Source organism: Triturus cristatus, chromosome 8, assembly GCF_964204655.1.
Source record: "Triturus cristatus chromosome 8, aTriCri1.1, whole genome shotgun sequence".
Lineage (NCBI taxonomy): Eukaryota > Metazoa > Chordata > Amphibia > Caudata > Salamandridae > Triturus > Triturus cristatus.
This window is the reverse complement of record NC_140591.1, coordinates 144566564-144590228: the sequence shown is the minus strand read 5'-3', so window position 1 is coordinate 144590228 and position 23665 is coordinate 144566564. Positions and strand designations below refer to the sequence as shown.

General features: G+C 43.5%; 1 protein-coding gene across 1 annotated transcript in view; it reads right to left on the bottom strand.

Annotated features, from left to right (window-relative positions):
- LOC146801699 (apovitellenin-1-like) overlaps positions 1-23665 on the bottom strand; it is a 57873-nt gene that overhangs the window by 10643 nt on the left and 23565 nt on the right. Inside the window, exon 3 of the mRNA XM_085621161.1 lies at positions 4257-4419. Coding sequence (XP_085477287.1) covers positions 4257-4419 — 163 coding nt within the window. The remainder of the gene's footprint in view (positions 1-4256; positions 4420-23665) is intronic.

Sequence of the window (23665 nt, the reverse complement as noted above, 5' to 3'; positions counted from 1 at the left end):
AATCCCTCTTTTGAAGGTCCAAGTCCGCTCACCCCAATCTCCTTTAGTAAAAACCAAAGTGAGAGCGAGAGGGTTGTGATCTGATAATATCATTGGGAGTTTCTCTATTCTAACCCGGTGTGCTAATGAGTGTGAAACAAAAAAATAATCGAGTCGGAAAACCGCATTGTGTGGGGCAGAGAAAAAGGTACTATTGTGGTCATTAGTATTTAAGTGATTCCATAAATCTTCAAGTCCATGATTATTAACCATATTAGTAAGTGCCTTAAAAACCTTTATTTTGCTTCCTACGTATTTGTCGCCGGTGATTTCCCAGAGTCTGCCAAGCCCATTAATAATTAAATCACCACATACTATAAGTGGAGTAGGCCATTTAGCTAACTCATTATCCAAAAACACTAGTACCTCTGGGTCATCGGCTGTTGAACCGTACACCGAACACACAGTAAATAGCTCCCCAGAGAACACACATTCCGCTAAAGCCCATCGACCCCATCTATCTGAGAGTATCCTTTTAACTGTTATATCTTTCCTGCGGGTGAGGATAGCTACCCGTCTAGTTTTAGTACCTTGCTTTGTGGCCACCAGTAATCTAAAACGTAATTGTTCTAAAATCCCACCTCTGGTACCTTCTATATGGGTCCCCGTACACATAATAGGTCGGCTCGCAGTGTTTTCAATATTATTGCTGTCCTTTGTCGTTTAGCTAGATCATTAAGCCCACAAATATTAATGGAGACGACCTTAAGATTCAAAGAATCCATAAAGTAACTTTAGATAATTTCCCTTCTGCATTAAGTTAATCTTTTTTTTGTTTGCCTTTTTTTGAATACCATCATGTCCTCCCCTTCCCTTGTATCAAAAAACCATTCTCTAAATTTTCTAAAACTTTTAACTTTTAACCAAACATTTCCTCATACTTTGTGTTATACTGTGCTGTAATGTAGTTTAGCGGGCTACATCACCCCTCCCTTTTGCCTCCTTCAGCTCCGTCAAAAATTCTTTGACTCCTCTGCAAAGTCATGGTTCATTCATAGCCACTGTGAAGCATAAAAATACAAGCGCTAATTCACAGCTTGCCAGGCGCTTCATTGACTAATTTCTGTGAACTACAATGTCAAAGTCTATCATGAGATAATCAATCAGTTTCTGTCTTTTTTCATAAATTAGGAAGGCTTAAGACCATAAAAGTCCAACTGCACATAAATGAGAACATTCCATTTACAAGATGCTGTTGAGAAAGAACTTGAAACCTTACTAAAGCATGACATCATTGAGCAATCCGCTGGTCTGACACCATGGGTATCACCCATAGTAGTTGTGCTGAAAAAGGAAAGTAAAGGAGATGTTCGCGTCTGCGTTGATATGCGCCAAGCAAATAAGACAATTGAATGCACATCCAGGTTCCCATTTTTCTGCAATGATTGCGCAGCTGAATGGAGATAAAGTCTTTTCCTGCCATGATTTCAACAAAGGGTATCACTAAATCAAACTGGAAGAGGATTGCAGTGATATTAATACCTTTTCGACTCATGTTGAATTGTTTCAATATAAAAGGCTAAGTTCTGAAGTGTCATCAGCTAATGTACTGTTTCAGGATGTAATTTGTTGCATAATACAGCCAGTTACAAATGCTTTCAATTACAGTGATCACATATATCAAATACAAGTTTTGGGGGCCACACAAAAGGAACACGATAAAGCTCTGACACAAGTGTGTCCCATACTTGCTGTTGAGGGTCTCACTTTAAATGCAGTAAAATCTGAGTTTCATCAAACCAAGCTCAAGTTCTTTGGCCATGTCTTTTCTGATGCAGGAATGACTCTAGATCCAAACAAAGTACAAGCCTTATCATTACTACTCCACCACAGGATGTAACTATGCTGAGATCCTTCCTTGGTATGGCTAGTTACTACTCCAAAGCCATAGTGCCCTATTGAGAGACTCAAGAAAAGGAAATGTCCCATTTAAATGATCAAGTGAATGTAAACAAAGTTTCAAGAAATTCAAGCATGCAATTGAGAACACAACTGAAATGGCATATTTTGATGCAAAATTACAGACAGAGGTTGTTGATGCAAGCCCAGTGAGGTTGGGTGCCATTCTTATCCAGTATACTTGACATCTCAAAGGCCTGAGACACAGTGTAGCTTAAACCAGCCAAAGTGTGTCAACGATGGAACATGCTTATTCACAAGCCGAAATAGAAAGCTTAGCTGTGGTGTAGGCTTGGTAACATTTTCATGTGTTCCTGTATAGAAAACATTTCACAGTTGCCACTGACCACCAAGCATTGCTCACCCGTTTCAGCAATCCTAAAGCCAAGATGCCCCTTCGTATTGAGAGGTAGGATTCGTGATTACAGAAGCATTATTATAAGATTGTGCATCGTCCAGGAAAAGATGAAAATCCTGCTAACTACTTCTCGCATGTGACAATACAGTGCCATGGCACTACTTCTAAATTGGCTGATGCCTATGTACATTTTTATTGTGAAATCCACTACCCCTGCTGCCATACCAGTAGAACAAATCATTGCTGCCATGAGTACTGACAAGGATTTTCTAATACATTATTACACACCAGTCGTGGTGAAGACATACTCAAAGCCTTCATGATGACCTTGAATACCAGAAATTCAAAAATGTGCAAGAGGCACTTTCAGTTACTCCAGAAAGCATCAGCTTACGAGGGTCAAAAATTGTCAAACCCAAGAATCCGAGACAAGAAGTTATTGAAGTTGTCCATGAGGGACACCGTGGGGTTTTTGGTACAAAAGAGCTTTACAGGACCTGGTGTGGTTCCCCCATCTTGATGAAAAAAACTGTTGAAAAACAGTTAATAGCCTGTAATGTATGCAACTGTTTGTCATCTAAGACAGCCCCCACATCCATTGAACATGTCAGATCTCTCAAAGCATACATAGGAGATTTCCACTGATTTCTTGTGATCCCTTGCAATGGACACTAGTAATTGTTCATGAATATTCCTGTTTTTTTCTGGTGTAAGAGATGTCGTCAACGACTCATGACAGAGTCATTGAAAGACTAGAAAGTATTTTTGCAAATTGGGGTGTTCTTTCAATTTTGGAATCTGACAATGTCTTGCCTTTCAGCATTTGGGAATACAAATACTTTCTCATTCATTTGAAAATCAAGTATCAGAAAAGCACACCGATCTGGCCACAGGCAAATGGTGTGGTTGAGAGATTTATGAGTACCTTCAAGAAGACCGTTCCGCACGCTGCACTGAAAAAGCTTGAATTCAATTCTGGTCTTCAGTCTACACTTCGTACCTATAGGTCAACTTCGCATTCTACCACAGGTGAAAGCCCTACCACTTTAATGTTTGGGAGAGCCATAGGCACCAAAGTGCCACAATGGGCCAATAAGAGATATACTAATATTGTTCAACTTCGCAGTATTGACTCTTCTCACAAATGCCACATGAAGACCTATGAGGACAGATGCCACTGTGCACAGAACACTGTGTTCAACACAGGATACCACGTGATCATAAGACAGAAACAGAAATGCAAATCTGATTCTCCTTTTGATGCTGACCCACTGAGGGTTATGACCAGTAAAGGACACATGGTGACTGCTCACCATCCTGGAAAGTCCACTATGCAAGATTCTTTGCATTTTAAACTCCTGCCTTGACCTTTGCAAACTCCAGATGTCACAGAGTGAGACTTATCCACCTGAGAGTTCAGAGAGTCCAATGTTTCTGTCATCAATGTCAGTCATTGATCCTTCTCCGATATCTCCTCACATGACCAGATTTGCGCAATTGATTCGAGCACCGAAACAACATTTTGAAGAGTTGCAATGTATATATGTATTATTGGCACTTATGATTTAGCAAAGGGGGAGAATTATTGTCTTGTTAGTTAGAGATCACGGGATTTTGGTTCCTGACGTACGTAAGTGAGTGGGTGTGTGTGCATCATAGAATTCATGATATAGAATGTTGGGTTCATGGTTACACACTGATGAATAAAGACTTGTAATACCGAGCTCTGTGTGTGGCGTGATTGTTTACAAGTATCCAGACTGTGGTAAGGTGCTACTTGTGAGAGTCAACATAAATGTCAAACAAAGTATGATGTCACTTCCTCTACCCCAGGCATATTGGTGAATTGACGACCACCAATTAGGTTCTTTTAAAGAGTGCTTGTTTGTATTACCACCACACATACACACGTATTCATATGCTTGGATATAAAAAGAGAGACTGACTTGACATACTCTACCTTATGTCCAGGAGTATTGGAGTTTGAGCGATGTCTGCAAGGACTTCCCCAGTTTTTGGAGAGATGTTGTTAATAAATTCATAGGTATAAAATAGTATTGCATCAGGGATGATTAGCCAGTCACGCCGTACATGTCTCTTAGAGATGGCCTTCGCATCCAAGCCTATGGTGGAGTATGAGGGAAAAAGGACAGTGTAGAAAGCCCATGTGTGTGGAAGATAAAAGATTATGATGAAGGACATGGTAGAAGAGATTGGAGCGAGATAAGAGCAGAGGGCAGATAGAGGGTGTGAGGAGAGAATGGGGTGGATGAGAGAGGTAGAGAGAAAAAGAGCGTGAGAGAGGCAGATGCAAAGAAAAGATATAGAGAAAAGAAGAGAGTATAGAAGGGTAAGAAAAAAGAGAGCGAGATGGTTAGTACCATTTAATCTTTAATGGCTGCAGTAAATCAGCAGTAGTGTACCAACATGGTGACTCACAGAAAGCTGATATCTAAGAGAGAGATTCACAGCCAAAAGATATTCCAAACCTCATAATATAGAACTACACATCGTTTCTATGACACCTGTATGTGAACTTGAGTACTAATCCAGGTCAGTAAGCGTGCCTGCCCAGAGAAATGCTGGAAAACTGCCTGAGAATACTTCACATTTTGGCGGGGTCAACATATAGATAAAACGAGTTCTGCGTGTTGCTACAAGTGTACAGGTTCCTACTTTTTATAGGTAGGCAATCTTCACATACAATATGTTTTTTTGTTGTTTAGCGTGGACTAGACCCAGCGGTGACAGAGTGCATTCAACAAGGCCAAATCAACAGTTACAGGTTACAATACATAAGAGCATAAAACAGAATATGGCAATTATAATATCTGGACCTGTAATGTGAGTCAGCACTATGTAACGCAGCCACATAAGAAGAAAACTCGGTACCGTATCTTAAACACAATGTACATACAATGAAAAATACCGAAAGTATTGTTGGAGAGTCTAGGCTTTCCAGAATCGAGGCCTTTTGATCTGGTACGGGCTCTTAAATTGGGGGGAGGAGATGAGATAAAAGACTTTTAATTACTTTTTAAGTGAGTCATAAGACAACATTCTGATGACTGTCAGGATAAAGTTTAAGACCCTGTGAGCACACCGGAATATGGATTGCTCCGATGCCTTTGACGCTTTTTGAATGAATTGTTTTAGAGAAGGAGGACTTCTGAGCAAGGCATTTGTTGTTGGCCACATGGATGTTCAGTTTTTGGTTTGGATGGGTTGGGTAGTCAGAGTTAAGAACCTTACGTGAAATACAGGTTGGCATATAAACACTTGACCCTGGAGCTAACAGTCATTTTCTAAGTGCAGGAATGCACGGTATTTACAACAATACAGAACAATCCTGTACTCACCCCAGCACCGGTCCATCATCCCTTGTGTTTACATTGTTCACCCTAAGTAGGCAGGGTATGCCCAGACGTGGGTCCCTTGCTCACTTTGACTCTGTATTCAAGCTAGCCCGGCTGATGAGGGGTGTTACCCCGAAAACAGTCCCAGGATGATCGTTTCCAGTCCTGGGAAGACTGGCTTGGCAGTTCGGGCTGGACTGTTCACATGAGGCACAGGGTCAAGACTGATTTGCATATAGCTAGGTCAGAACTGGGGTGGTGAAGTGAGCTAAAAAATGATGATGGATTCAACCCAGATCTGTTTCTGAAAAGTGTCAACGCTCCGTCCATCATCTCCCTGTTTTTCCTTTGGGTACAAAAAAAGCAGCCTAGTGCCAGCGCAGGCTGCGGGGATGATTGTTGTGCAGGAAGGGACTCTTTCCTGCACAACAACAGTCATCAATGGCGTTTTGCTCCTTCTATGTGTGCTGCAGAATGCAGCACACATAGCAAGAACAAAAAATGAGGAGAAATAAAAGTATTTTTCCTTGTTGCTGGGGAGACATACGTTTTTGGTGCTGCCTCAGATTTACAGATCCTAGAGCAGTGTAAAAAAGCAATGGGTGTTGCGTGGGAATGCCCAGAGTAACATCCATTGTACACCCCTTTGCCGAAGAAAACTGCTTAGCGCCACCTTTTAAACATAGAGCAGGGCACAGCGCCACTGGAGCATTGCAAACAGTGATGCTTCGGTGGTGCAATGCCTTTGTAAATATGCTTCACTGCATCAGTCACTGAATTAACCTGTGCTTATCCTTCTGATAGCTTGGCTCAAAAGTAGTCAGGTTTAACTTAGAGACACTGTATTAAGTATTTATGCAGCACACAAACAGTAATAAAATGAAAACACAATACAGAAAAATATTGCACTAGTTTTTGAGAACTAGAGAAAATTTTATTAACCCCTTCAGCGCGGCGGGAATTCCCCCGCGGTGCTGAAGGGTTCGAGCGCGGGCGGGGCCATGACGGAACGGTTCCGTCATGAGCACAGCGCAACCGATGCTCATGACGGAACCGTTCCGTCATGGGCATGGAAGGGGTTAAATTATTTGACACAAAAACACAATCAGTAGAACCAGAGATATTCAGCTTCAAAGATTTAGGTAGGTATAGAGCCTAAAAGTACAAATCCCCACTAGCTGTCATCTCGTCATTCTAGACCGGAAGAAAGTCACAAGTTCAGGCTGACCATGATGGAGCACTGGCTGTATACAGAGACCAAGTTAGTCCAGCTGAAAAAGTTAACTTTTTAAAGTCTGGTGTAATAAGGTGTAATAAGGCCAGTGGGCAGTGGAGGGGGAGTGTCACAGATGGTCATCGCTGTAGAGTGAAGAGCAGATCTGGAATTGCAGATGGTCATCACTGCAGTGTGAAGATCCCATCAGGCTCCCCATCGGAACCGACATGAAGCAATACGAAGTGAAATTAAGTCCCGCAAAGCCGTGCCGCACAGCTTCATTGGAACTGACGCAGCACAACACAACTCAACGCAGCACCTCGTGAAGCAACACAACACTCTGCAACCAGGATTTAGGGTCCTTGTTTAGTGGGCCTCACTTGGTCCCTCTATCCAGCCCATGTTCCATCGCGGTTGGCCTGAACAGTCCCAGCCTGGTGTGACCAGATTACCACAGTTGTCACGTTGTGGTTTTAGTGCTATTTTTACCTAATCCTTTAAAATTGCATATCCCTGGTTCTACTTATTTGATTTGTGTCATTATGGTCTTATATTATTTATTAAATTTTACTCTATTTTCTAAATTGCTGTGGGATTTTTTTCTGTGCCTTTTTATACTCTATTACTATTTGTAGTGCTGCATAAATACTTCATACATTACCAATAAGTTAGCCTGACTGCTTTTGTGCCAAGCTACCAGGTTAAGCACAGGTTAATTTGGGGTTGCTTGTGACTTCACCCTGACAAACATTGTGGTTGCTGCTTGAGCAAAGTGTCACCCCTCCCCCCTTAACCATTAACCCAATTTCGTACAACTAGCTTTCAAGAAATTAGCATCTTAATTGGTGTTTGAGGTTGGCATGAAAGGGTCTGGTACCACAGTACCTCTGTGGATCAAATATTAAAAAATACTTGATTCTGATCTGCTCTGCAAGCTTTTTCTTTCTTCAGCCAGTTTACTATTGTAAATCCTAAAATGGATCCATGATCCAAAACGATGGGAATGACTGGCAGCAATATTGTTTGAAAATGTTGCAGTCACCATTAGGGCTCAGGGACTCGGTCTTCTTGTCTTGGAAAATAGGATGATTGGGCTCAAGAGGAGGCAGGGTGAGGACATCATGAGCCCCCTACCAATGGAAAGGAGGGTTCAAAGCAACCCTCCCTGGTGTTTAAGAATAATAGAAAACAAATATTTTGGGCATGGACCTGCAAACTAACCTTGCACAGGTGGAAAAGCTTGCTGTGTGACACACGTGGTTGTACAGCGGAACCACACTAGGTACCAAGCTGGGTCACATGGCATGGGTGTGACCCAGCAAACTTCTCCACCATGGTTTCATGATCCCATAGAAGCTTAGTGTGCAGGTACCAGGTCTGCAGTGTCAGTTCCTGTATTGTGATACCAATAGTAGAAAATGACGCTTGCAAGGGAAAGCAACAATTTGATTGCAGGTTTGTTCCCTGAGAAGGCCACGCACCACACCCTGCGGTCAACTCTGCTGCTCACAGCTAATGGCTGTGCGCAAAGGAGTGGTTGGTGGCAGCATGTAGTGAGGTTGGCTTTCAATTCTTACTTGATAGTGGAGGTTTGAGTGCAGGGCCTGGCAGCAGGCCAGATCCTGTTTTAAGCCCTCTGCTTTGCACAGTCCAAGGCCATGTGCAGTGGAGGGGTTGGCTGCCAGTAGAGGGTTGGATACAGGGCCTCACCACAAAGCCCTCTGGCCGACACCACACTGCACACAGCTAAAGGCCGTGTGCAGCATAGAAGTAGCCTGGCTCCTGACGGGTGGGCATAGGGACTAACCAGAAGGCAGGCCCTGTGGCCAACCATTGACTGCCTGCAGAGTGGTGTGTGTAGAACCTACACAGTGGTGAAGTATCTTGGCTGCAGAGGGGTGAGTGGGGGGCCTGCCCTCCAGCATTTGTCCATGTGCGGTGGAGAAATTGGCCTCCAGTGGAGGGGTTTGTTTAGTGTAGGGGCCTGACAAGTGGTGATACCATGCAGCAAACCATCTGCTACACACAGCTGAAGGCCTTGCACAGTAGAAAAAAATGCCTGCTGCAGAGAGAGGTGGGCGCAGGTCCTGGCTGTGTCTGTGCGCAGAGGAGTGACGAGGTGATTGCAAGGTGTGGCCGGAGGCCAGTACCTTTTGCCAACCTTCCACCTGGCTGTGGAGGGTTGGGCTCAAGACCTGCACAGTGGAGTGGTAGCCCAGCTATAGAGGGGCCCTGTTGTTAACCCTTTGCTGCACACCAACAAAGTGTGTGCACAGTAGAGGGTTTGGCTGCTAGAAGTGGTTTGGCTACAAATGCAAACCCTCTACTGTGCATGGTTGAAGGCCTTGCACAGATGAGAGACTGTCCGCAAGTGGAGGGGTGGGCGCAGGGTCCAGCCTTGGCCAGGCATTTTGGCCATACTTCCACTGAGCCGCAAAGTGGAGGGTGCCGGGCATTGCCAGATGCCGGATGCCAGGTTCTACTGAGAACCCTCAGTGAAACATGGCCAAAGAATCTGTTCTGTGAAAGGATTGGTTGAACATAGATGGTTAGGTGTGTGCTCAACCTAAAATATGAACACAAAGCAAGACAGATCACCGAAAAAACAAAGGTTAAAGTGACATTTTAGTTAGGTTTGATACAAATATATTAACGTGTTAAAAAAACAGAAATTCACTGAAAATAGCAACAGTTAAAGTGAAGTTAAAAAGTTTAAAAACAAGAAACCACTGAAATGTATCAGCTCTATTTTAGTGAAATAACGCTAGTCATAGTCCCCCATTATGCACTGCTTATAATACAAGGTAATATATATTCTAATCCCTCAAGATTACTTACTTTTAAATGACATCAATGTTGAGGGCAAAAGCATTTGCATTTGGTGTGTTATGGTTTGCATGTTTGTTGTGCAAGTTATGGATTGCAGTCCTAACTAAAACTTCATTTAAATTGTTTTTCAGGATTAAATTGCAAAAATTATAACTCTGCTTTAACTATGTTTTATTTCAGTGAATTTCTTTTTTTTATGCAAATGTTATTGTGTTTTAAGGAAAGCTAACCATAACTTTGATTTAACCTTTATATATATATTTGATCTAAACGTTTTTTGATAGATTTACTTTCTGAAAGTTGCCTTAAAGTAACTCAAATCAGGGCAAAGTGCTCCTTTATGTTACTCTGGGTCATTATTTGGAAGGTACATGGATGTTCTCATTCAACCACCCATGCTTTCTGATGCAAAACCCTATCTAATACCTATGATAGACAGGGTTTTCCGTCCAAAAATATTTATCCTTTCTTTTCCAACTTTGCATGTGAGGTGCACAGTACAACACACGTACAAAGTAGAAATTATTTGCAGTTTGTTTAGACATAGTATTTTGTAATGTAAGGGTACCTTTCCAGTATGAAACCTATGCTAGAGTCACATAGATACGTCTGCGCTATGGTGCAAAGTTGTGTGTGTGGTGCTCTGCAGCCTAATTGTGTGCAGCACTAGGCAGAGAGGAGGACAATGACATTTCTCTGTAGATATGGTGCTTTCCTCCTCTCTCTCTGTCACGCAACGCAGCGTAGCAACTTTGGGTGCTGCGCTGAATTGTTTGACAAGATCAGAAATCCTGCCCTAGATGTCTTCGAAAACACCTGAAAGCATCATTTGCTAACTTAAGAAATTAAGAAATCCTGAGTATGTATGAAGCATGGATAAGAATGCAGCAATAAAAATTACAATTGTGGGGAAGTGAGCATGCAATGTTTGCCATTCTAGTGCAAAGGTGCAAAGATAGGTAAAAAGTACAATGTGAGCATGGAAATGAACTTTTATTATTCATAAACAATGATCGATGAGGGTATCTGCACTATATTATGCCTTTTGGGCCTTAGTCAATCATTTAAATTATCAAAGGTAATTAAGGTGCATAAACATGAATACATTCTGCAAAACAGTTGTTAACCACTATCAGATAATTATGAAATGACAAATGTCAAATTTCTTGCATTGCCTCACTGCAAGATAAACTGAAAACACTATCCGTGTTGACTAGAGTATTCCATTGTAAAGTACAAATAACAGCTAAACAGATTATTAAGGCACCAGAGACTTCCCAGTGTTCATGTTGCAGTTACTCAATGTGAAGGGATAATTTTTCATCCATGGTTTAGTCCATGCCTGTTGGTATTAAGCAGTGTTTATTATGTAATAGAATCATGGCAAGTGCCCAAAGCTCTGCTCTCATACCATTGGCAGGTGCTTTTAAATGTCAGAGAACCAAATTCCAAGTCTGAGTAGAATTAAAGCAACCTCATGGGTCTTCCATCAGCTATCAGACACGCCTTGCCCCTTAATGCAACTCGTGCAGAATTAAGCTTTCTACCTTTCTGACGGTTTTTTCACCTTTTCTTCTTACTTCTTTCCCTTTTGTTTGCTTTTCCCTCTCTTTCTCACACTCAATGTCTGTTGGGGAAAAATAAGCGTCAGTCTCCAAAAGGGAATGCCTGTGACCCCATCAGCTGGCTCACATTAATTACTGCTATTAAGTTGAATGATGTACTTTGGAATCTTTGTTAGAGGGAATGGTGACACCCATTTTAAGTTTAAGATTTTAAGATTAAGATTAGACTAAATATTTCATTTGAAGTGAAGAAGAGTGCAAAAGAAAATGGCTGATGCGTTCCAGCTATACAGCTGTCCACGATATGTATAGTTGGGATGGGAATGTCCCCAGCATGGTAAACAAACACATACCTCCACCTTAGTGTGCATGACTGAAAATAAAACTGGTATCCTGATTTATATTTTGGTCCTGGTGTCAGACTGATCCAGTGTGTCCTCAGACCAATAGGTCTAGTCTTGCCTCTAACAAAGTGTGCCATTACATTAGGAACTGGACTACTGTTCCTGCCCTTGGTACATCACACAAAGAGGAAGAGGTGGTGGCAGCACATTATATATTGTGAAATTATAGTGTGACCACAACATTTTCTCTGTACCAGTGAGAGCATAGTCTACTGACCTATTTTGTGTAAAGTTCTACTGTTATGTGAAACCCAGAATACATGTCGTGTGTATATCGAGTGTGTTTGTGTGTGTGTGTATGGTCAGTGTGTGTGTGTGTGTGTAGCACATGTATGGTACAATGACTGTGTTGTATGAGTCTGAGTATTGGTGAAGTCTGCACTTTGCTTAAGTTGCTGAGAGTTTGCCTATTTGCCTAAAAACCTGCCTGCTTGCTCGGACATGAAAGGAGAGTGCATGGCCCTGAAGAAGGACAGACTGTCCTGGAAGAGAATCCCAGCATTTTCCGTGGGTGTGGGGCACCCGCAAGTGACTGTTGGGAGGGAACATTGATGGTCCTGGCCTGGAGTCTGCAGGGTTTCCCGGTCTCTTGTTGCAGTTCTTATCATGAGATGCCTAAAGAAGTATTCAACAAGTCGGCATTCCTCCTATCGGCCTTGAGGGCATAGTGCTGCAACTGCCCATCAAAACAAGATGATGCATCGGCTTTCAATGCTGAATATGAGATGAGTGTCTGCTTGCTTTGTTTCCAAGTGCCACATCTAACCAATCCCAGCCTGTGTTGGCTTGGAAGCTTCAACCACCAACAGGCCCCGCTGAAGGGGGCTAGACAGCCATCCTTGGCCTCCCGCACCAGCGCCAGAGGTCCAAAGTGTTAAGACGCTAATCGCAATAGCCAGTGCACGGGGACCACCTGTGTCATTGAGCAGGTAATCCATTACTGTGTCTGCATGGACTGAGAGGCTGTGCCTGCACACGAGCAGAGGAAAGTTGTTGCTGCTAAAACTAACTTTTATTGACACAGGCTTGTTGGGCCAAAAGACAATTGTACAGTCCAACAGGGCAATCTTTGGGATAATCACTAGTGATCTGCATGTCTGCCTTGCCTACGCCTATGCAACCATGTAACTGACCCACCCTTGGAATTTGCAGTATTTAGTAATACTGTGAACAAACCACTATCTTTTATATAAAACGCTAGCACTGGGCTGAACAATAAATTATTGTGTCTAATGTTACCTCTTACCCCCATATTATCACCTGGAAAAGCCTGTGATTCCTTGCCCTGACTACTCTGAAAGTCATGTGTGAAAAGCGTTGAACTTGGTTCATATTTCAGATCTGTAGTAGGGCGTACCCAGGACAACAGTGGGAAATTACCCCAACCTCCATGGTTGGGACCAGTACCCCTGTCTGCCCTGTGGCCTCCTAAATGGGGTGTATATACATACATACAAGGCTGTTTCTGTTACATTTCTAAACCATAAGGCTGAACGCTGAGATAGCACTGTAGAACCATATTACACATACACCCCATTGTATATGTTTTATAATACATGATTGATTAATTATTTTAGTATTGCTTAGAAAGATGTGGAACATTTAAACGTTATCCATCGGTTCGGTTCATAAACTTTATTCGGGTAACTTGGTACCCATAACAAAATAAATAACAGATGGAGGGTTGACAGTACATGGTGATAAAACATTTGTAGTGATATAACTATAGCATTTGATAAATTTAATGACAGGTTAAAAAAGAACTTCATTGGTAATGAGTAAATAATTTACTATTAATAAAACATTATATCAACTAACAAATACACGGAGATAGTCAATCAAATAAGAACTCAGGGATCGGGCATAGTCTTACGTGCTCTGGTGGCAGTTCTCAAAAAGGTGCTTATGCAGAGAATCAGCTCTTCATCGGCCAGGGAGACTAAGCATGAATAGGCGTTGTCCAGACTAATAGGTCTTCTCTTTTTAAAAAATGGATTTAAAAGCCAATTTGTATATTTTATATAATACTTGCAAAAAAATTAAAAAATTAAAATTGATTGGCCACTCACCCCATCACAAGGGTATGGTACGTGATCAAGATTAGGGTGGTAGCCAAGAGGAAAGCACAGTGCAAATCTGACAGTTCCTGCTCTAAGACGGAATAATAAGCTCCTTTCCCAATGGCTCATGCGTAGGGTGAGATATATAGGTAGGGGATGATGATGCTGTTCAATAGACATATAACTAAGAACAGAAGATTTCTTGCATTCCAGACCAATCCTTTCTGTATTATATAAAGATCTAGAGAACATTTCTAAGCTCCTTTTTTGGCACGGTGTCAGCTATATTTGGGTTTAAGAAAATACTTTCTTTATTGACACTGCACAGGCTTTGGTGTACTCCACTCAACCAAGGAATTTCCATCCCTTTCTCACACATAAGGCAGTCATAAATAATCTCTCTAGTGAGGGAGGCAGCCTGGTTCTTCCATACAGGTAGCCAAAAAAGAGCAGGACGGGCGCGTATAAAATCCGATATAAAATTCAGGTTGAGTTCTCTGTGGCAAATATATTGTGGGGTAGAGATTGGGATACCCAAAAGTTTCCTGCAAAACCTATTTTCTTCCTGCTGGATACAGGAACAATTTGCAATACCCCAAATCTCAGCCCCATAAGTGGCCACAGGGACACACTGTAATTTAATTTTTTTTTAAATGGCTGATATGGCACCAGTGGTCTTTGGACGGGGAAGGCTAAGGATTGAATTGGTGGCCTTTGAAAACTTGCTCCTGGAGTGAGCAAGATGCTCAGTCCAGGAGCCGTTCGCAGCAAACACCAACCCAAGATAGGGAAATGTATGGGTGCTTGTCAGTTTCTGGTTACCCACTACAATAGAGCTTAACTGTCTCTTACCAGGTCCACAGGACATTAAAAATCACTTGTTAAAATTGACACATAGGTCCAAGCTATCCATGTACCCAACAAAAGTCTGTACTAAATTACGCAGAGAGTTCAGAGTGCGGCCTATGAGGACCTCATCATCTGCGTATAATAGCACGGGGAGAGTTTTACCATTAATCATAGGAGCGTCATGGGTCGAGGTTTTAAGCAGATTGTTCAGCCCATTAATATAAATAATAAAAAGGAGGGGGGCCAAGACACAACCCTGTCTGACCCCCTTCCTACCTTAATGGCTCCCGAAACCTCGCCGCCCATGCCGATCCGCACCTGCGCCTGAAGGTCTTTATGTAGGTGCGCTAGGAAATGTACCAGAGGCTCGTCCAAGCCATATGCCAAAACAATTGCCCAGAGCTTCGACCTATTAATAAGGTCAAACACTGACGACAAATCCATAAAGGCCAAATAGACCGGAGACTTCCGTGCAATGGTGTATTTCCCGATAACCAAATTAAGATTGAGACTTTGCTCGTTGGTACCCACCTTGCTACGGAAGCCTAGCTGACAGTTCTCTAAGATACTATTTTCCTCTGTCCAGGTTAAAATTTTATTATACAAGACTCTCCCCAATATTTTTAAGGTATTATCAATTAATGAGATCGGCCTATAATTTCTAGGCTGGGACCGATCTCCTTTTTTGAAAATTGGGACTATGATACTCTTAGCCCATGTGTGTGGTAGCGTAGCGTGGGTTAAGCTGTTAAAAACATTCAAAAGTATGGTTAGCTCAATGGTGGTGAATGGGCCATAATCATATTGGTCAAGAGCTGGTTGGGGGGTAGCGTAAATTTTTGAGAAATGATTTTCCCAGGACTCGCTCGAAATATTGCAGCTAATGGGAGTTAGTAGCTGACCCATCGATCGAAGCTCCCTTACTGCGGACCAAAAAATGTTACCCTTTTTTGTGCTTGCGGCCTGGGATAAAGTTTCCCAATGTTCGTTTAGAAGGGCTCCCTTCCTTTTCAGAATTACTATGTTATATTCCCGCCTTGCCGATTGTACGTCTATGGCACACCTCGGGTTGGATGACAGTGCCCTGCGAAGATTCCTATTGGCCAATGTGCACTCACGGTCGAACCATCTAGGATTGTTTCCTGCCAAAGGGGCAGGTTTCGACAGGAGAGTTTTAATGGCTAGGCACAATTTAGAAAAATCCTGAACTACCTCAGTGTGTGCAATCTGTGATGACAAACAAGAATTAATAAGGTGCATATTGCTTCTAACTAATGTTTTAAAAAGTTCGCCACTACCAACGCCCTTCCAAATTAGTCTCAAATTATCAGTTGAGGGCGTGAGATTTTTTGCCCCGCATTCGGAGGAAAACACAGGCCGAGATGCAGAGCTCAGTACTATTTTGATGGGGTTATGATCCCCATAATCCGTTGCAATTACTTCAGTGGCCATTAGTTTATCTTCAAGGCAGGGGGAAATAAAAATAAAATCAATGGTTGACGAGCAACCCCTTCCCAAAAATGATGGTAATTTTTTATTGGTGGTATTATGGCTGCTCTCCAAATCCATAACATTAGACAGATTGGGTGATTTTAAAAACAATGTTAACTCTGCGCCCCTACGGGACGAGGGCCCAAGATTGCTTGTTCCTTCATCATGCACCATGCCATTAATTGTAGCATTAAAATCTCCCCCCAAGAGGATCCCGGTAGGTCCCTCAATATTTCGCTGACTATCTAAGTTAGAAATAAAATCAAAAAGCCCAATGATGTTCCTATTAGGAACGGAATGAAAATCATTATTATAAAAATGTACCAAATATAAACAAACCCTCCTTTTAAAAAAGACAACTTGATAGTTTCTACTATTAGTAGAAAGAACCGTAAAACTGCCTCCAGCAGCCACGTTAATCCCAATGAATAACCCCTCTGATGGTCTACCCAATTTAGGGCTTGGGGCTACTACACTGAAACAGTGGAACCCTTCGATGTGTAGATCGTCGGTGGCCCAGGTCTCCTGGAACATGACTACGTCTTGTTCCTTTACTATACGCAACCAATCTTGTTCTCCGAGCCTGGATTGGAGTCCCGCCACGTTCCAGCTTAGAACGCTCAGGTTGGCTTCCATATTTACCATAATTGGGGCTGGTTTTTCATTAGAGGGTGGGAGTGCGATAGCTAAATGATCCTCCTCATGAGCCTGCCAGCGGTATTACTTGGGCATCCCTCAACAATATAACTGGTGGTTTATAAAAATAACCTAAAGGGAGTGCACAGATATCGGTACGTTGTAAAAATGATTGGTCTTGAATGCTAAGTAAATGGCAAACCGTGTATGATCTGCGAAAATTAAGAACATTACAATCACCGTCAATGTTCTTATCCGATTGGCCAACCCCCCCTACTCTCCTGGCCATAATAATTTCATTCATTGAAGAGGGGTGGAAACCTTTATGTTTACATAGCCAATCTGCAGATTTATTGCGGAGATCTAGCCAGGACTCCCTCTGTCCCTCAACAAGGTTGGGAACACCAGCCAATACTAACACATAAGGACTAGAGGCCGGTGGTAGGCTCAAGACATCTGTGTTAGCACTTAAGTGTGTATCCCTAAGGTGGTCTGCAGCAACATTGTTTGGGTCAACCACAATAGTTCCCTGCTGAGGCAGATTACAGTTCACACTACCTAGTGCCACGTTGGGATCATTTGAATTGCATATTTGAGATATGCTCAAACGTTCCCTCTGCACAAGAATAGAATTTGACACAGACAAATTATTTTGGTTACAACAGGATACACTAGAATTGACGAAGGGGGTAACATGGGGAGGGAGAGCAGCACCCATCGATTGCATAACAAGCCTATGTTTGTTGACCTCGGATGTTATAGGATTCCCTCGTCCCGCTTCATCAGAAACTTTGTTCAACCTCCCACCGCTTAAGTTGTCCACAATACGATCCAGTTGCTTAAATTTCCCCCACAACAGTTCAAAATGTTTATCAATCACATCCTTGAGGATAGCCAACATAGTCTCAAGTGCTTCCGTTGCAGACCCTGTTTGTGTGGCTCCCCCCACAACACCTGTGTTGGCCTCATGACAAGTAAATTCAAAGGTAGTGTCTGTCTTGGTCGCTACTGAGTTTGTAATGGCAGCCACATCAGTATTTGAGCTGCCAACAGGTTGACGGCCTTTGGCATTTTTAGAATTGGGTTTGGCAATGGCGACATGCTTTTTTTTAGTAGATTGAACACTTGATTTGATATTGCTTTGTGCCATGGCAGCATTTCCCCTGGTGTTAATACAGGGCACGTCTGAGACAGACACATTAGGGGAGTCCACAAATGGTAAAAGTGTGTTAGGGGGATACAAAGTCAGGCCTCACTGGTGATATGTTTGGTATATTCGGACAAGTTGTGTTAGCATTAGCAGAACCACTCAGCGACAGACGAGACTGTAGCGTGGCAGGGTCCAAAGACAGCAGTCTTTCAGTCAGATGGATTTCATGCGTTAGGAGCGATTCAGCCCTTACAATAAATGCGTCCAGGGTCCCAGCTGCACCTTTTAGTTTGCTCATTTATATCATATAGTAATGTAGTAACCCAATTACACGATTGTGGACCCACCAAACAATAACAAAGGCAATAGACAGTGAGCTGCTTCACAGTTCCTTAACACCAGATATCCCAAGATGAAAGGACAAAACAGCGTTAAATGCTACCGCCAGGGCCAAATAGCGTGGCCCAGCCTCCTTCAGCCTCTGACGCACTCAGACGGGCCCGCCCTTGGCCCAGGCTTCGCCCGGCGCGCCTCAGCGCGCGTCCCGCGAAGCGGGAGCCGCACCGGCCTTTAAGCGCCTCCGGGCGCGAAAGAGTGACGGCGCCTCCTGGCGCGCTGGTCAGCAGGGCGGTATGGGAGGCGTAGTCCCTTGAATCGATGAAAAGCGGTTCCCACGAAGCGGGAGCCGCACCGGCCTTTAAGCGCCTCCGGGCGCGAAAGAATGACGGCACCTCCTGGCGCGCTGGTCAGGAGGGCGGTATGGGAGGCGTAATCCTTTGAATAGGTGAAAAGCGGTTCCCACGAAGCGGGAGCCGCACTGGCCTTTAAGCGCCTCCGGGCACGAAAGAGTGACGGCGCCTCCTGGTGCGCTGGTCAGCAGGGCGGTATGGTAGGCATAGTCCCTTGAATCAATGAAAAGCGGTTCCCGCGAAGCAGGAGCCGCACCGGCCTTTAAGCGCCTCCGGGCGTGAAAGAATGACGGCGCCTCCTGGCACGCTGGTCAGCAGGGCGGTATGGGATGTGTAGCCCCTTGAATCGATGAAAAGCGGTTCCCGCGAAGAGGGAGCCGCACCGGCCTTTAAGCGCCTCCGGGTGCGAAAGAGTGATGGTGCCTCCTGGCGCGCTGGTCAGCAGGGCGGTATGGGAGGCGTAGTCCCTTGAATCGATGAAAAGCGGTTCCCACGTTATCCATCATTTTAGCATGCAATGATTTCCTGAAACTGCACATAGGCTGATCAATAACTTGAGGAATGTGTGTTTTTGTTAGGGATAAAATCAGGCCTGGGCGTAGTGGGTGTAGTGGGAATACGTGTAGCAGCGTGTAGTGTGGCAAAATCTACGCACACTTGTGCGCTACGCGTAGCCCCACTACGCGCTGCCCGCCTCCCGCCCGCCCTAATTTTAAAATAATGTAAAGAAGGTTAAAAGTAAATATAAACCTCCTTACCTTCAGCGCAGCGTCCCGGGGCTCCCTCTTCTTTCTGACGGTAACTTCTTCACACAAATGCGCATGCGCGGGCGTCCGCACATGCACATTTGCGTGAAGAAGTTACCGTCCGCAAAAAGAGGGAGCCCCAGGACGCCGCGCTGAAGGTAAGGTGGTTTATTTACCTTTAACCTTCTTTAAATTATTTTAAAATTAGGGCGGGCGGGAGGCGGGTGGCGGGCAGCTCTGCTTCGCTACGGTGTGTGCGTAGCGCTGCCTGCTACGCCTACTTCGTAAACGGCGAAGCAGGCAGCGCTATGTTTTATGCAACAATGTGTATTGTTATGAGTTAGATTTAAAATGCGAAGTGCATTGTACAGGAATTAAAGTATATATATTCTATAATGTGATATTCCTCTGTGATTCATTGGCACAATTGTAATTAACAAGAGATATAAAGAAAGAAATCAAAATTTTTATTTTGGCAATGTTGAAAAGTGTAACTTTTGCTGACAGCGTCCTGAGTTTACAGTGTCTATTTTCATTCCCTGGTGAAGATTCATGGGTAGGCATTTGCTTCATGGATAGGCCTGCAAGGGCGAGTTTGTCAGGTGTGCTGATTAATTGCAGCAATGTCAATGTGAAAGTGTGTTTTTTACTAACAAAGTAAGAAAGAAGAAATGTTGAGTTTAACTTTCATTTTTGTATAAAAAAGCTAAAGATACAGTAAACAAGTTCAACACTGTGAATTGCGAGAAACAATTCACAGATAGACCTCTTTTCTGTGAAATACAAAGTTCGAAAACACTGGCAAATATTTAATAAATAGGTTTACTCATTAAATGAAAACACACACATACACACACACACACAAACATATCTGTGTATATATATATAGACTAATTTCAGCCCCAGGAAGCCCATCCTCAGGCCCAGTTATTTTCATATGGGCAGGGGGCTGTGTGGCCCATCCCTGGGCCAAATTATCCCCGTGGCTTGGCTATCTTTTTGTGGGAGCCCCAATGAAACCACTCGCCACTGTGACTGTAGGGGGGGCCTGAAGACTCCTGTGGTCCCTGCCAACTCCCCACCTCCTGTGGAAGCAGGCACTGATTTCAGACATAGAGAGCTGCTAAACATGCAGCTCCCTGTGTCTGAAGGCAATTCTGCTTTGCTTCCAGCAAGCAAGAGGATTTCTGAGCGCTCGCTTGCTGGAAGCGGAGTGCATTTCTGAACTCTGTCTTGCGGGAAGGGGAGTGCTTGCTGTGGCTTGACGAGAGAGGTAAAGCCATCGCAATTAGAAGGAGACGGCCCTGGGGGGGGTGGCAGCCCCCAAGGCAATCTATGGCTGCAGGAGGGGACCTTTTTTGTATGTAGGGCCGGCCTCTAGGAGGGCAAGGAAAAGCCACGCGGCACCCCTCCCATTAAAAAAAATTACATTTGTTTCTGGGGAGGTGGTGGTCCCCGAGTTCCGGGGGGGGGGGCCTAGGGCCCGTCATTACAAAAATAAACAGCCCAAGGGAGGTGATGGTCTCCAGGGCATGGGTCCACAAGGCCCCCCGATTTCATTCTTGAATGTGGCCCCGGGGCAGTGGGGTCCCTGGAGCCCAGGGAGGTCTGAGAGGCCCCCCATATTACAATGAATAAGCCCCAGGGAGGTTGTAGTCTCCGGGGAATTAATGAGTCCCTGGAGGGGGACTGTTCACACCCTTCCTTTATTTTCAAAATGCCACTAGGACCTGGCTCACCCGGAGGCTGATTACTAAAGAAGCTCGGGAGCCCACGCTCCTGTTTTTTAAAAACATTTCAGCGAGACTCACAGATCAAACATGGCTCCTGTCAAAAATTAAACAAAACAAAATGCTTTTTTGGCCCTGTCGGGCATCTGTGGAGCCCTCCCAAGAGGCCTAGGTGGTCAGGGCATTACTACCTTGCCCGCTTTCTTTTTTTCCCATGTTTTTTCTGGGACTCAGCTCAAGCTGAGTCTCAAGATGGCTGCCAACAGTTCCTGGGATGAAGTGTTGGCAGCCAATCAGATACCAGATCAAGAGGGGTTGTGGATCCTCCTCGTCTCTATATATTCAATTAAAAGTTACTTTTAATTTCTCAACATCTACTGAACGGTGTTACCCCAAACACAAAAAGGCACTTCCCGGGACCAATATCTACCTTTCTGCCAAATATGGTGTAATTCCTTGGAGCAATTCAGGCTATAGCAGTGTCTAAAGTTCCTATGGAAATGAACATGGGGAAAATGCATTTTGGGAACCACGCTTTTTTCTCGGCCATCACTTGATGGATCACCCCGAAACTTTCCAGACAGCAGGTGACGTGACTGCCAAATTAGTTTTGAAAATTTCACGAGGATTTATCAAACAACTCCAAAGTTATAGGCAAATGAACAAATGCTTTTCCTATGGAAACTACGTCCTAACTATGACTACCTACTGGAAACTGCCAGTAGGTAATATATATATTGGGAAAATACATATCCCAGCATGCCATTGACTGCACTATGCAAAACCTACTAAAGGAACAGGAAATAAACATGCATGTGAAAAAGTAAACATAAAAGAGAGCCTTTCCTGTGCAAATTCTTGTGAGCCTCTGAGGAATGTGCTACGGCACTGAAACGTGACAGGCTAAGAATAACAGTCTGGAATGCAGAGGACAGGTAAAGGTGAAAGCCGGATGGCTGGTTTGCTGCAGAGTGCCCTCCCGAAGCTCCAGGGCGTTTGTTGAATAATAATATATATATATGTATGTATGTATGTGTGTGTATATATATATATATATATATATATATATATATATATATACATATATATATATATATATATTCAGTGAAAAAACCATAGGTTTCACACACGTTATAGTTAGGAATTAGCATTTAAAAAACCTTAGAAATTCAGTGAAAAAACCATAGGTTTCACACATGTTATAGTTAGCTGGACATTTTACTCGTAAAAAACCAATGAAATTCCCCCGTTATAGTTAGTTCAGCTAACTATAACTCGCGCGCCCGCAATGCACTGCTGATGACATCACATATTACATCACTCATGACATGGTCAGTGACATCACTCATGACATCACTGATGACATCTCAAATGACATCACTGATGACATCACTGATGACATCATCCAGTGAATGTGTGTTTTTCTGAAAATTAAATATGTTTTATATATGTATATCTCAAGGTTGATGGAAGAATAAATGGGTATATTACTGTCTAAATGGATGATTTCTTTTTGAAAAATTGATTGTTTGTATGTTTGATTCTTTATTAGCATGAGTGACTATGTGTGTGAGTAGCTCTATGGATGAGTGGCATTGTGTAACAGGATGTATAGGTGTATGAGTACATATGATAAGTGAGTACATGTATGAGTGACTGTATAGGACTGTTGGTGAATGAGTGGATGTGTATGTGGATCTTAGAATTACTGAAGAGGTTGTTGTAACTGTTATTGGTATGTCCATTGTTTTGAAAATTTTAGTCTCTATTTTTGAATGCGTGTATCAAAGGTTATATTAGGGGAAGAGGAGGTCTGCCACTCTATCACAAGGATGATGTCATCAGTGATGTCATCAGTGATGTCATTTGAGATGTCATCAGTGATGTCATGAGTGATGTCACTGACCATGTCATGAGTGATGTAATATGTGACGTCATCAGCAGTGCATAGCGGGTGTCTGTTATGCGCATGCGCGCAAGCGCGTGTCTTTTTTACGCGCATGCGCACTTTTGCCGTAAGCGTACCGTAAGCGCACCGTAAGCGTACGGTAGGTCATATGATCATGAAACACAACTTTTGATTGGTTGAAACTACTTTCAGTTCTAGAACTCTCCTACACCACACCCATTCCTCTCATTTCTGCTTGTGATCCCTTAGGAGAAGGAGCTGGGTTGTCTTTGTGATACGATGGCAGAACAGCAGAGCTCTTCTGAGAGTGAGGCTAGCACTAGCAGCACTGTTTTGAGGCAGAGAGCGAGGAAACAAAAGCCCTCTTATGTATGGGATTATTTTACTTTTCCTGAAGGCCAGCAAAAGGTGAATGCACCCTTAGTAACTTGCAAGCTGTGTCAGCGTGTACTTTCAAGAGGTAATCCTGACAGGAAGTATTCCTTTGGGAATCATACCATGAAGAGACACCTCAAGGATGTACACAGAAGGACACATGGTCATCTTTTTGGAGGTAACTCTTCAGAAAGACAAGCAAGTACATCCACAGCAGCTCAGCCTGGACCATCATCTGCAGAGCTGACTCCTTCTTCTGCAGGTCAGGTGAGCCCTTCATCTGTGGGGGGTACATCTCCTTTTGCTGGCCCTCTGGAAATGAACCCTCGATTTCGGAGGGTTGATATTCGATGCGCCTTTTGTC